This window comes from Lissotriton vulgaris, chromosome 9, assembly GCF_964263255.1.
Source record: "Lissotriton vulgaris chromosome 9, aLisVul1.2, whole genome shotgun sequence".
In the NCBI taxonomy this organism is placed as follows: domain Eukaryota; kingdom Metazoa; phylum Chordata; class Amphibia; order Caudata; family Salamandridae; genus Lissotriton; species Lissotriton vulgaris.
This window is the reverse complement of record NC_141697.1, coordinates 187,710,422-187,725,838: the sequence shown is the minus strand read 5'-3', so window position 1 is coordinate 187,725,838 and position 15,417 is coordinate 187,710,422. Positions and strand designations below refer to the sequence as shown.

Below are 15,417 nucleotides of genomic sequence, written 5' to 3'. Positions count from 1 at the left end.
CACTTGAAAAACCTTAGTTTATATTACTTTACTTAAAAACATATACATTTATGAGATTTGAGATTGCCTTAAACAGCCAGTCAAGCGCACACAACAATTGTAAGGTTATGAGTATTCAAAGTAAGGTGTTCAAGGATAAGATCACACACAATGTTCTTTCTGTTTTACTTAATGGGTATGTGAGTGGTCCTCCTATCAAAGGAGACACCACCAAGAAAGAAAACCAGCCACCATGCATAGTGCACATCATATGGACGAACATATGCAGCAAGAACTGTTTGGATTTTAAAAGATTTAGCTACACACCTCTGATGTAGCACCCAGTCCAAATGTCGTGTTGTTCGACTCTGGGCTGGATAACCAACATTTCCAGTCTCGTAACTGAAGGGAGGTGATGGGTTCTTTTTCTAAAAGAGCCCCAGGCACTTACATTTCTGTTTGCCTCAATCCATGGCCTACAGGGGTTGGAAAGCTATTTCAAGAAATGATAGACTAGCCTCCCAGGTTACACACAATAAAAAAATAAAAATAAATGATGGACTAATTTAGTATAATCAAATTTTTTTTGTTATTTCGATCTTATTTTTTAAAGAGTATTTTAGAAGTTGTGTTTGACTCTTCCATGTGTTCACTAAAATGTTGCAGCCACCTGTATGCACACAGCTCGGTTACCATACTTTGAACAGGAACTCAAGCAGAGAATTTTTGCATCTTTTCCGCATAAGAGCTGAGAGGCATTTCCTTGAAATAACTGTGTAATTAATGCCCATTTTCTACTGATTGCCATTCATAAAGTTACTAGGAAATTGATGAATTATTGCCCTCTTTCCAAAACGAAGACGGATGCTTAGAATTTACTAGGTCTGACCTCCGTCGTGACTGTCCTGTCCTTGAAATGGATGCCCATCCGTACACTGATAGACATCTTCTGAAGAGATCCCTAGGACAGTCACCAATAAAACCAATCAACATTCACAAAAGACTGGCTCTTATGATCAATAATATTCACCTGAAAACTGTTCTGGAATTCAGTGCATCTATTGCATAATTCTGTCAGACCACAACCTACTACTATCCTACCGCTGAATTTTCAGCAGCAGAGAGTTGCTACACTTGAATGTGAGCATAGCCCCACCATCTACTGTTAAGATCTACTTTTCGTTAAACCGCATGCTAAATATGAAACACTTAAGATACTGGTGTCCATTTTGCAAACAGTGGGCTTTGACATTCCCTTTACACTCACTGATCAAAACCAACATAAGCAAAGTGAACAATAACTTTTGGCATATTGTGTGTGAAAGAACAGTGCTGTCTAGTCTAGTGTGTCTTTGTGGTCAAGAGAAGACACTATCTAAAGCCATCTCATTGCACTCCTGCTACCTACACAGGCACATGTAGAAAGGAAATATCAGGTTGGTAACATTCTCCCTTGTGAGGTTCCACAACACCATTCTACATAACGTGTGTACAAAAAAACAAAAATATAGTACAGTAGGATGCTCAACAACTTTGTATGATTGAACTACAATCTAGATTTTTGATAGATCAACAATGTATATTTGCAGTATTAAAAACAGCTTAAGTAAATATCTGTAAAGGCAGCATCTCAGAATTGTCTGTAGCGTAATGCCTAACATTTGTACAACCAATTGTACGAGCAAATAGATTGAAGTGTTGCTCTTTCTGCATACGAATTTATAACATTTTTTTGAGAGCCTGTTGCTGTTGTTTTGCAATTACGCCAAACTGTCACTGCTATTGACAGTGGTGAGATAGAAACAGTTTATAAATAAAGTCAAAACACTGGCGATCCATGGTTGTGCAGAGCGGGTAAATACTGTATTTGCAGCGAAATCTAGGATCTTTTGCACACACACAGGGCAGATTATCATGCGCAAACAGTCCACTGGCGGCCGCCTAGACACAATGAAAACAAATATATTTGGACTTCAAGTGCTTGGAGATTTTTGTTCTTTCTACAACACTTGGGAAACGTCTGCTGCATGTACATATGAATAAAGCATTGCTAGTGATTGATCAAAAACAAAGGACGGATTTCATTCATGCATCTACATTTGAAAATGAGTGATCCTGATTTATATTTTCTTTCTATCTGACTCTTCGGTTGCCTCAGGCTGAGGTGCAGGAAAGGCATGGTGGTACAAATGTCTGTGGGTGGCTGCTGCACTGTAAAGCTTGTACAGGGCCTGTAACATAAAAACATCATTTTGGAAAGTAAAAAAGAGGGAGTGGTGTGATAAAGACAGCCATGAAGCACACATTCATTCTGCAAAACATAAACAATTACATATCAGAAAACCAGCCACAAAAATATTGTGGTACAAAAATTTCAACTACTAAAGTATTGTATACGTAAGTATAGATTTGCTATTCTTAACTCCACATCTACCTACCTCGATGATATATATATATTGTCTTAGTACATAGATGTTGAGTTAAGTGTATTCTTAATATATTACACAGTGTCCAAAGACACTGTGTAGTTAAGTTTGAGTCAGTCCCAATTTCAAATGAAAAGGCATTTTTTTGTGTTGCCTATATAACGTTTGAGCCTATTGATCTGCTCGAAACTTGGCTGTCTATGAGCTCCATCAGCTAAGTGCCGTGAAGATCTATCCATGGGGAAAAAAGCTAATGGGTGAAGAGATGCTTGATTTACTATTTAGCTTGCATATGAAATATTACTCTCATCTGCATTCTGAGCTGCTTTACACCAAACTTGACATGAAACGAGAGATTTACTTAAAAACTTGCTTTTTTGGTTTGGTATAAATCTGTTCATGTTTGAGATATTACTGTTTAAAAAAGGTTAACACTTTTATATTTCTCTGCTGTTTAAACGTGCAATTCCATCTTGCCAATCACATGTTCAGATTTGAAGACAATGTGATTAACGGGGTTAGGGCTGGAAAAAATAATTCAGCCATATTGAAACTCTGAAGCCGTGTCTGACTCGCAATTTTTTTTGTTGTAAAGCAACATTTTACACAGCTATGGCAAGCTGTCCAGGGCGGTGTGTATCACTTACAACGCAACTTTTACGTCGTAATGCTGTTACAACGCAGCTATTACAACGCAGGATCCATTACATCGGATGCCATTACAACGCATGGCATTACATAGCAGATGGTATTACAACGCATACCATTACATCGTAAGTATTGGTAAGTATATAATTTTTTTTATTTGATTTAATATTATATAATTGATTTAATTATTATTAATTATAAAAAAAAAATATTTATTTATGTTTTTAAATATAGTAAGTAATTTTTTTAAATAAGTATGAGTATAGGAGTATATGTTTTGGGGTACTGAGGTATATGTTTTGGGGTGTTTGGGTATTTTTAGGTTTTAGGGCAGGGTTTGGGTTTTGGGGTACAGGGGTGTTTTTAGGTTTTAGGGCAGGGTTTGGGTTTTGGGGTACAGGGGTGTTTTTAGGTTTTAGGGCAGGGTTTGAGTTTTGGGGTACAGGGGTGTTTTTAGGTTTTAGGGCAGGGTTTGGGTTTTGGGGTACAGGGGTGTTTTTAGGTTTTAGGGCAAGGTTTGGGTTTTGGGGTACAGGGGTGTTTTTAGGTTTTAGGGCAGGGTTTGGGTTTTGGGGTACAGGGGTGTTTTTAGGTTTTAGGGCAAGGTTTGGGTTTTGGGGTACAGGGGTGTTTTTAGGTTTTAGGGCAGGGTTTGGGTTTTGGGGTACAGGGGTGTTTTTAGGTTTTAGGGCAAGGTTTGGGTTTTGGGGTACGGGGGTGTTTTTAGGTTTTAGGGCCGGGTTTGGGTTTTGGGGTACAGGGGTGTTTTTAGGTTTCAGGGCAGGGTTTGGGTTTTGGGGTACAGGGGTGTTTTTAGGTTTTAGGGCAGGGTTTGGGTTTTGGGGTACAGGGGTGTTTTTAGGGTTCAGGGGTAGGTTTGTGTTTTGGGTTAATTAAATTATATTTACCTTTTTTATATTAATTAAAATATATTCAATAAATTAAAATTAATGTTATTACATTAATTACATTTTTAATTAAATTAATTAAATTAAATAATTTATTTCATTTCATTTAATTTAATTTCAATTATAAAAATATGTACATTAAGTTAATTTTATTATTTTAATTAAATTAAATTATTTCAATTTTTTTAAAAAATTACATTTATTAAATAGATATTATTTTATTAAATTAAATTAATGGCTATTTTAAAATGTATTTTAATTAAATTATTTATATTAAATTAATTAAATTAACTTAATAACATTTTTTTTAAAAAGGTATACTTACCTATATTTACGATGTAATGCCATGCGTTGTAATACCATCTGCTATGTAATGCCATGCGTTGTAATGGCATCCGATGTAATGGATCCTGCGTTGTAAAAATTCCGTTGTAACGGAATACGTTGTAAAAATCCGCGTTGTACTGACACCAATCCGTCCAGGGCAGTAGTCATAAGTACCTAGAGGCGTGGAAAATACATAGAAATCCCCCCAAAACGCTACTTTCAGCATTTAAGGTGCTAGATTTGATGGCCATTTTGTTCCTGATTTGTGAGTTTTAAGTGTCTGGCTTGGCTTAGCAGGCAAGAGGTAGGTTGCATTGCCCACGCCCATTGCCCAAGCTTTGCAGATGCCTGTGTGCAGTAGGCCGCCATGGCAGATTAGGGGAAGCCCTGTGGCTAACCCATGATGAGCATGGACAAAGGATGTGCTCTAAATGGGCTGGGTAGCCACTGGAGGTTGGGTGCACGGCCTGGCTACACAGTAGGTCATGTGGCCAACCCCCCTGCGCAGCTGTGTGTAGCATGTTTTGGGTGCCAATAGAGAGTTGGGTGGAAGGCCTGATCTTAGGCAGTGTACTAGGGGTATAAAAAAATAAGTAAATCATCAAAAAAACAATAAAATTAACTGAAAAAAAGTTATAAAGTGACTTCTGTTTAAGGCTCAAACATGCATACCAACTGATATTCACCAGTTATGTTTAGGAATACATCAAATACAACATAATTCCTGGTCGGCTGCCATGAAAAAAACACATACTTGGCAATGGCTCATACACAAAAAAGAGGTTGAGAACAACATGGCCGTTGACCATGAGCTTTGTTGTTTGTTCCTTAACATAACCGGTGAATTTCAGTGGTTATGTTAATTTTAACCTTAAACATATCTCACTTTTTAACTGTGTTTTTATCAGTGAATATATTTATCTTCCCACTATTTATGAAGTCGATATTCTGGCCACCTTATTTTTGGAGCATGCTAGTTCAAAATCAGTATTCTGGTACTATACTTAGAGGTATATCTGGATGCACTTTGTAAGAACTCCCGAGGCGACTCCGGGAGCAACGTTGTTTTTTAACTACTTGGACTTTCGTCTTCAAGTTCTTAGCCCGCCTACCTGCTTTGCTGTTTGGCGCTACGGAGCCAGCGCCTCTGCTCTTCCTGGCTGCCCCTGTCCTGCTCGCGACCCAGACCGCCACCGCTGATCGCCCCCTCCTTGCCTGACTCTTGGAGTGGGACGGGCGGCTCCACCATCTTGGGCGGGTCTGGGCTCGGCGCTGCAGTTCTTTGGCCCCTCCCCCCTCGTCAAGCACTTTAGGCGGTCAGCTGCAAGCGCGCCTACCCTCATCAGAACTCCTGAGGCGACTCCGGGAGCAACGTTGTTTTTTAACTACTTGGACTTTCGTTTTCAAGTTCTTAGCCCGCCTACCTGCTTTGCTGTTTGGCGCTACGGAGCCAGCGCCTCTGCTCTTCCTGGCTGCCCCTGTCCTGCTCGCGACCCAGACCGCCACCGCTGATCGCCCCCTCCTTGCCTGACTCTTGGAGTGGGACGGGCGGCTCCACCATCTTGGGCGGGTCTGGGCTCGGCGCTGCAGTTCTTTGGCCCCTCCCCCCTCGCCACACCCCCGGACTCTTCCCCCCATGTGTCGCTACTTAATGGTTACCCAGTCCCGGCCGCGCAGCGGACGCGCGCAGCGGGCGCGGCGAAGGCGCGCCGAAGTTGCGCCTAAGTTAAGCCCGTCTGCGCCCGTCCGCGACGGGCCGGGACCAGGGGCCACACCCCCTGCTCTCTTTCTGGCTTATACCTCCGCACAACTCCTATCTCTCACTGCTGTTTCCCCACTCTCATCTCCACTTTTGCGCCACCTTGACACACTTGGTATTCTCGCTTCCCCTTCCCCTCACCTGACCCCGCTTCTTTCTAGCCCCACTAGCACTACCCCCTCAGCTGCTGATCCCCCCTCCGCCCCATGTTCCTCCTCCCTCTCTGCCTCTACCGCAGCCTCTGCCATACTGCTCAATACCCGCTCAGCGGCCAAACATCAGACGGCTCTCTTCAATCTCCTCACCTCCGACTCCCCGGATTTCCTCTTTCTGACCGAAACCTGGTTCACTGCTGACTCCCTTCCCGACCTCTTAGCCATTCTTCCCGACACCTATTATGCCCTCCGGGCTGATCGCCCGGACGGCAAGGTGGGGGGAGGGGTGGCGATGATCATTCGGTCAACCCTCAAATTCCAACTTCTTAATCACCCCCCTATTCCTAATGTGGACTATTTAGTGGCCCGCTCTCTTAATCTACCTGCCCCCCTCACTGTTGTCCTTGTGTACCGTCCTCCTCAATCTATGCCCTCCTTTGTAGCCTCTATTCAGGACCTTATGGCCACCCTCGTGGTCAATAATTCTTCCGTCCTATTGCTCGGCGACTTTAATTACTGGCCGGGCGACCCCAGGGAAGACCTCCCCTCGAAAGATTTTTCAGGCACTCTTCAATGCCTAAACTTCACTTCTCATATCTCAGCCCCCACTCACGTCCAGGGTCATACCTTGGACCAAATCTGGTCCTCCCGCCCCATTGTTTCATCCCTTCTTATTTCCCCATGCGTCTGGTCGGATCATTTTTCCATCTCTTTCACCATTCACCTGGGAGTGGTTGACAAGCCTCTCCTCCCTAAGAACATCTTAGCCCGTAATTGGAATCGAACGGACCTTGACTCCCTCTCGCTCACTTTGGCTTCATCTGTTCCTATCCTCACCAATCTTTCTCTTGATTCTCAGGTCAATGCCATTGGCACATGGCTTTCCTCTTCTTGCGACCTTGTCGCTCCGCTCAGAAAGATCAAGGCGATTCGGCCACATGACGCGCACAAATGGTTCTCTCCAGAACTCAAAACTCTCAAACTCGACCTTAGGCGGTCGGAACGTCACTGGAGACGGAACTATTGCCCCTTGTTGCGCGCCAAATACAAATCACTCCTTGCTGAATATAAAAAAGCGATCCTGGCGGCTAAAACCGCCTATTTCTCTGAGAGAGTAGCTCTCGCGACTAACAAACCCCGTGAAATCTTCTCTCTGGTCCACAATCTCGCCACCTCTGATCGCTCTACCCCCAGCCCGGTTCCCTCACAGTCCCTCTGTTCTTCACTTAACGATTTATTTATCGACAAGATCGTTAAGATCAAAGCCAACATTCCCACACTGCCTCAACCCAGCCCCACCTGTCCTCCCATCTGTCCTTCCTTCTCTTTTTCTTCCTTTCCTCCTCTTTCCACTGAACTATTTCTAAAACTCCTGATCAAAATCAAGTCTGGCTCCCCCATGGATTGCGCGCCAGCACGCATTCTTAAAACCCTCTTCACCAATTGCTCTGGACCTCCCCTTGCCCTCCTCAACTCCTCCTTGGCTCTCGGATCCGTCCCTTCCTCTTTCAAATCTGCCATAGTCCTTCCGATTCTAAAGAAAACTGGTCTAGATCCCTCTCTTCCCTCCAATTTCCGTCCCATCTCTCTCCTTCCCTACCTCGGCAAGATCCTCGAGGCTCATGTCACTTCCTGCCTCTCCTCTTATATTGAGGAGAACGGCCTTCTTGCATCCCACCAGGCAGGATTCCGCCCGGGCCACTCCACGGAGATGGTGGTCCTCGCAGTCTTGGACGAGCTTAAGGGGAAGGCCGATTCCAATCTCCCCCAAGCTCTGGTCCTTCTCGATTTATCCGCTGCGTTTGACACGGTTGACCATGCCATCCTCCTCGACCGTGTCAGCGCAGCGGGCATTCGGGGCGTGGCCTTTTCCTGGCTGGCGTCCTTCCTTCAGGATAGGTCCCAGGCAGTTCATCTCTCCGGTTTTTCCGCTCCTCCCCGTCCTGTCACTTGTGGTGTTCCCCAAGGCTCTTCTCTTTCCCCTCTTCTTTTCAATCTTTATATTCACCCCCTCATCACTTCTCTTCTTGAGCTGGGGGTCTCTGTGTATAACTACGCAGATGACCTTCAGCTCGTCTTCGATCTTTCCTCCACCCCCGATTCCCTTCCCAAGTTCTGTTCCACCTTAGTTTTCATTTCTGACTGGATGTGCGCTAACCAACTGAAGCTCAATCCAGATAAAACTGAACTTGTTCTCACTGGTGGCCCTTCTAACCCCTGGACCCCCGCACATTGGCCCCTCTCTTTTGGTCCCCCCCCTGTTCCCTCTTCCTCTGTCCGCACTCTCGGCATCAAAGTCAGCCATGACTTATCCATGCACAGTCAGATCAGTTCTGTTGTGTCCTCCTGTTTTCTTTCCCTCCGCTTAATTCGGAAAATCTCCCGCTTCTTCTCCACTGATGCCCTTAAATCCATAGTCATGGCCCTCGTCATCTCTCGCCTTGACTATGGGAATGGCCTGTATGTGGGCATACCTGCTTACGAATCTCGCCGCCTACAGGCCATTCAAAACCAAGCTGCTCGTCTCATCCTCTCTCTCCCTAAATCCTCTCATATCACCCCGGCTCTTAAATCACTTCACTGGCTCCCTGTTCGTTTCAGATCCTTCTTCAAACTGGCCTGTCTAGCATTCCTGGCTCATTCTCGATCTGCACCCTTGTTCATCAACACTCTCGTCTCTTCTCATGCCCCTGTTCGCACTCTCCGCTCTTCCTCTCTCTCTCTTCTTCACACCCCTCGCTTCCGCAAATCCAGAACGGGGGGAACTCGATTCTCAGTCCTTGCCCCCCAGTTCTGGAATAGCCTTCCTCTCTCTATTCGCTCCATTCCCATCTACTCCCACTTCCGCAAAGCCCTTAAAACCTTCCTCTTTCTTCAGGCATTCTCCTCTTAAACTCCCCTGGGTTCCCCTCTGCCGAGTTCATGATCAGGTCCCTAGCGCCAGGAAGCCGCTTGGCCATCGTGCGCTCTATTAAATATTTTATTCATTCATTCATTCATTCATGCACATGTGTCTTTGTAGTTTACCTGTATGATTACCTTTCAAAGGATGTGGTTAATTAATAGAAATGAATTACTCCTATTGTGAAAAAGGCTACCCTATACATTTTCAAGATGATGGGCCCGACTATACTCAACCGTACACCGTCTAACAAATAACTTTCAGTGGCCTTAATGGAAGCCTACCTATTCTCATTTTTTACAAAACATCTGTAGTATCTTAATTTGTTTTCTCATAAAAAACATAAAAACATGCAACACACTCATTTAATGCAAGTCATGCTGCTAACCAAATAGAACAACAAATTGATCTAGTCATCACATTTATCACTGACATTAGTTCAAACGACAAACCATGAACCAGTTCTTTGGTCTGGAGTATTTATTAATTCAATTTTTGAGTGTTTCAAAATGAAATCATTTGTTTTTTTTGTTATTCAGAACAAGGAAAACAATATTTCCACTGTAACACCTGCAATCAACACAAATTTATGAAAAGGACATTACATATACTCAAAAGAACCAGATATGATTTCTACAAAAGAAAAAGCAACCTATATGGTAATACATTAACCACATTGAAACAAAAATGAGAATGTTGCTTCCAACTGGAACACAATTTAAACTTCTTGGGATAGTCTTATTTGCACTATCTGCTATTCCCTAAGAGGAGACTCAAACCAAGTGAGTGTATCCCACTGGTTGAAAGGTGCCCTGGGGTTCTCTTCAGGGCCATGACTGGGTGCGATCTAGAAGATCAGGGAAAACATTATAAATTACAATAGGTGCTCTACCTCGCCTATAAGTATTAAGTGATTTATTGGTTGTGAGAACAGTACTGGTAGTATCTTGTTCTGTATATTAAAAAAACTATTGATCTCTTTTTGAAACATTGAGTTAATAAATACTCCAGACTAAAGAATTGTATCATAGTTTGTCGTTTGAACTAATGTCAGTGATAAATGTGATGACTAGATCAATTTGCTGTTCTTTATATTAGGCCCTTTCTAGTTGTTGTAATAGTGCCAACCCCTCTAGGTATAAAAGCAAACCAAATACAGTCATTATTATTCTGCTTTTCACTATCAATCCACATGAATTCAACTCAAATCAAATACTGCAGCATGTACAGCAGTAAATCATCCAAAAGGTGGCAGAATATTGGAATGTGCCACAAGCGTTATCAACTATTCATCTTTGCTCTTCCAACTTTCTATCGTCCTCAAGTCTTGCTCAACCCTTGTCCTTTGATGGTCTTTGACATAGAGTGCCACTTCTGCTTTTTGTTTCATCATTATCATATTTTGCTGTTAACAATCCTGATACAATAAACTTATACAAATTCTCCTCTTCAGTTTGTAAATTGGGAGAATGCCTAGTGTGCAGAAAGGTGAGTTTGCATTAGTGGGGAACAACTTGACTCTCTATGATGTCTCTCCAGTCACCACACGTAAGCTCTCATTATGAGTTACTTGTAATCTCTGATTGGCTTCTTTCAGTAGTTACTGCTCCATCCTTGCCAGTCCGGTTTAGACCCAACTTGAGTTCAGCGCTAACAGAGGTGACAGAATACATCAGAGGCATCCTGGATGTCAGCAGGAAGGCAGTGCTGATCATGTTAGATCTGTCAGCAGCCTTTGACATAGTTCCCCACTCCAGACTTTAAGCACATCTCCAATCTATCTGGATAGTGGGTCAAGCCTTGGAGGTCAGGAGGTTTTACTCCTCCTTTCTCCTCAAAGTCTTGTGAGCTGACATTGGGGGTTTGGTATTCGTGTACTGTATAAATTATAACATAACACAAACAATGTCCTATCACATGCAACATTTGAGATTCCATCTAGCTAGGCCTTCAGCAGCACGCACTGTTAGCTAGTATTTTAGGACTGTGACTGTTCTTGGAAACTTCTTTAGAATGCAGATTATTGTTTATTTATTGTTCGTATTACGGTTGATATTCTGGATCTGCGTTCCACTTGAATTTTACATCTAGTGTTAAATAATGGCAGGATTCCAATGCAGGTATGTTTCCTCTATGCCCTTCTCGGTCTTTACAGCATGGGTAGGATTTAGATTTGTGCTACTGTGAATCTTTGAGCAAGCTGTTTCTGCTAATTGCTGGCAGTGCTACATTTCACCGATAAACTCTTCCTTCTACACTGATGACTGCACTTCATCTACGTCTCCCTTGGCAGTAGCTTCAGTGTACTCAATAAATCAGTTATTAATATATAATGCACTTGCTGTTCAGAACCATTACTGATGCAAGTACTTGTATTGCTTAAAATTCACGGAGTCTTTAAAGATGGGATAACCCCAGTATGACAGTCATTCCTTTCACCATGCATGGTTTCCTCTATTGACCATTTATCACCTTCAGATGCTGGGGTGTCACACCTACTCCATAACTGTTTATCCCACTATATACGCATTCTAGTTATTAGGCACAGAAATATATCTTAAACCCAACAATTCTCCATCCCACTCATACCACTGGGGTGCTTCGGTGTATGTTCAACTGTCATTGACACACTGTTTTTTTCTACCTACAGCTTTATGAACAACTGATGTAATCTCTCCATAAAGCATTCTTATATGAACACTGGCATCTTCGTATCAGATTTATTTGCCTCCTAATTTTCCAAGCATATTTGCAAACTCAGTATTTAAAATGAGTCATTCACTGCAATGGAAAGTGTGATATTTGCACTGAGATCAGAAAATGCATAGTTTACAATAACAAGCTTGGTGAGATAAATTTACGGCCTGCATACAATTATAGTGATCACTCCAGTCTAATCCTCAACACACTATCGCCTCCTGCTGAAATAGTCTGACCATTTTGTGGCCCCTCCATCCTCGATCATGAAATCCGATGGGTCACAGGCTCTACTTGATTTAGCAAAATATTATTGGGAAAACTTCGTACTCCATTTAAGTTCCTGTTTACAACCCCCAAGTCATTTTGACCCATCCTGTAAGAATGACATGTGGCTCATTTATTATGCACCCGTATTTTACTACTAGTTTGAACCCTCACAGATGCAAGGCTTATATGAGGATACAATTCCAGCCCATTAATTTACGGAGTAGCATGGTCTTATGGGTTAACAGATTTAACAATGTGAAGTGTCGACCTTGCCCGCTTGCAAAACAATACATGTTTAATTTATTACAATATACTTATGCCTTCTGCAATTTGGAAGTAAAAAATATTTTCATTGTGTAAAGAATTTACAAAACACACTTGTTTGAAAGCTTTGAATCCGTGCTTGGAGGGTCGATCCAATATAGTTATCCATCGAGTGATAAAATTAGTTACAAAGGCTTTTAGAATACTTGAACTATGCATATTGCAGTGACACAAAGCCATGCTTGTGAATCAATTACATTTTACCTTTCCTCTTACATTGAAACCATGGTTTATATGATGAATTTATTATTGTAATTTATAATATAAATCTCAGCTATAGATCGTCATTTTATGTGTTGTTTATATGTGTTAGATATACCATTTGATTTTAGATAGTATATCAGTGTACAGTTTTAAAGCTTTTATGTAAGTATACTTTTGATTTTTATCGCTCTGTTTGCCAATAAACATGTACTTGGAATTAGAAGGTATACAATTCCTTCAAATTACAATGGCTCTATTTATACTGAATATTACATACTTGCACATCTCCATGCCACATAAAGAAGACAGAGTTGATGGAATTGATTTTGCTTTTACAGGAAAATTGGGAAGTTAGTAACATATTTTGATGCAACTGATATAGGTTATTTAATTAATAAAAACGAATGTTGAGTTCAGAATATTTTTATCTACAATAATCTGGGTCACCAACAGGGTTTAACTTGGCACCAAGCGATGCTAACGTTATGTACCACTTTCAGAAGTGGAACAAACATTAGTTCAGCTGAAATCTAAAGGTGAGCTTTTCATTGGAAATTATACACTTGATGATATTATAGGCATTGAGAAGGGTTAACATTATGATCTGGTTAATTTGGCTTAGAAGTTATTTATTTATTTAATGCCATTTATAGAGCGCATACAATTACCCTTAGGCGTCTCGGCGCTGAAATTGCATTGAAGTCTCACCCTAGACAGGAAGTGCGGAAATGTGGGTTACTGATTGAAAAGCCATGTTTTCAGTTTTTTTCTGAACTGAAGAAGAGTGGGACTGGTTCTTATGTGATTAGGTAGGGTGTTCCAGAGTCTAGGGGCCGCGATTGAGAAGCGGCGATCGCCCCAGGAAGCTGTTCGGCTGCGTAGAACCACTAGTTGGTTAAGAGAGGTGGATCTGAGCATTCTCGGGGGGTTGTAAGGAATCAGTTGCTTTTTGAGGAATCGGGGTCCTAGATCCTGAAGTGATTTAAAAACAGTACACAGAGATTTAAATTTGACCCTGTTATGAATGGACAGCCAGTGGTATTTTTTAAGCGTGTCCGAGATGGGTGCAAATCTAGGTTTTTTTGAAAGTACGCGGGCGGCGGCATTCTGCACGGTCTGTAATTTTTTGATGACTCTGTTCTGGGCATTGAGCAACAGACCGTTGCAGTAGTCTAATGAGGACAGCACTAGCGAGGAGACTAGTGTTTTTGCTGCTGATTCTGGTAGGTAAGGTGTGATTTTCCTAACCATTCGTAGCTTAAAGTGAGCATTGGCAGCCACCTTGTTCGCATGGGCCATGAAGTTGAGCTGGTCGTCAAAGGTGACACCTAAGTTTCTAACTTTGACCGTGGGGCAGGGAGGAGTGCCCATGGCCGCTGGCCACCAAGTTGCCGACCAGGCTGGGGAGAGATTGCCGAAGATAACCACCTCCGTTTTATCGGAGTTGAGTTTCAGGCAATTTCTTGCCATCCACCCACTGATAGCAGTCATCCCATCTTGGAATCTCTCCGCCATCTTCTGTCCATCGCCCTTTATGGCCAGAACCAACTGGGTGTCGTCGGCGTATGAGGTCAGGCCCATCCCGTAAGCTTTGATGACACTAGCGAGGTCCGACACGTATATATTAAATAGTGTCAGACTTAGGGATGAGCCTTGGGGGACCCCACACGGTAACGACAGGTCAGCCGACTGGAAGGGGCCCAGTGTAACCGCCTGGGTTCTGTTGGCCAGGAAGGAGGCCAGAAGATCTCTAGCAGTGAGCTGAATGCCCATCCTCTCGACACGGTCGACCAGGATCTTGTGGTCGACCGTGTCGAAAGCAGCTGACAAGTCTAGGAGGACTAATAAGGCAGTACCTCCTTGGTCACGGATGACTCTTATGTCGTCGGCTGCTTTGATGAGAGCGGTTTCCGTGCCATGGTGTTTGCGGAAACCGAACTGCGTATCATCCAGCAGATGATTGTTCTCTATATAGGCTGATAACTGCTGGTTCATAGCCTTTTCTATGACCTTCGCTAGAAAAGGGAGACTTGCAATGGGACGGTAGTTTTTTAGTTCACTTTTATCTAGCCCAGGTTTTTTAAGCAAAGGTTTGATCAGTGTATTTTTCAGAGAGTCGGGGTAGGATCCGGATGCCAGAATAGTGTTACAGAGGGTGGTTATGATGGGGATGACTGTGTCTGGTACTGTAGCAAGTACAGAGGTAGGGCAGGGATCCAAAGCTGATCCAGCTTTAATCGTGTTGAAAATGCTCTTAACTTGATCAGTGGTGAGGGGACTGAAGGAGGTCATAGTGGTGCTAGTCGGAATAGTCAAAGGAGTGATCAAAGGGGTAGTAGCACTGCTGTGGACCTGGTCAAGATTGAAAGCTTGATAAATATCGTTGACTTTAGTAAAGAAGAAGTCAGACAAGGCATCACATAATGTTTGTGATGGGGGTGGATTGAGATCCGGGGCATTTCCCGCGAGGGTTTTTGCAACGTGATAAAGCTTTTTGCTAGAATTTTTTGCAGATTCTATATTGCGAGTGAAATAATCTTTTTTTGCTGTTATTATCATAGCTTTGTATGTAGCCAGAGCTTTCTTATAATTGTCCTTGTTTTCAGTGTCATAGGTTCTTCGCCATTGTCGTTCCCTGTTCCTGGTAAATTGTTTTTGGTCTTTTAGTTCTTTCGTGTACCACTGAGCTTTGGGCGTATTTCTGTTTTTAGAGATTGATTTGGTGGGTGCCAACTGAGTTGAAGCTGCACCCAACCATTTTTGGAATTGATTAGTGGCAATCGTAGGGTCAGTGGATAGTTCCGGGGTTGTAGTGTTG

The 15,417-nt window shown here is 42.7% G+C and overlaps 1 protein-coding gene across 3 annotated transcripts in view; it reads right to left on the bottom strand.

Annotated features, from left to right (window-relative positions):
- Window positions 1–228: 228 nt before the first annotated feature.
- The window catches only part of ATL1 (atlastin GTPase 1), a 311,830-nt gene continuing 296,641 nt past the window's right edge, over window positions 229–15,417 (bottom strand). The window contains exon 13 of one of the 3 annotated variants that reach the window (XM_086937304.1): window positions 229–2,210. In XM_086937304.1, coding sequence (XP_086793430.1) covers window positions 2,134–2,210 — 77 coding nt within the window. In that variant the 3' untranslated portion in view covers window positions 229–2,133. The remainder of the gene's footprint in view (window positions 2,211–15,417) is intronic. The other 2 variants (XM_086937301.1, XM_086937300.1) reach the window with 2 other exon arrangements.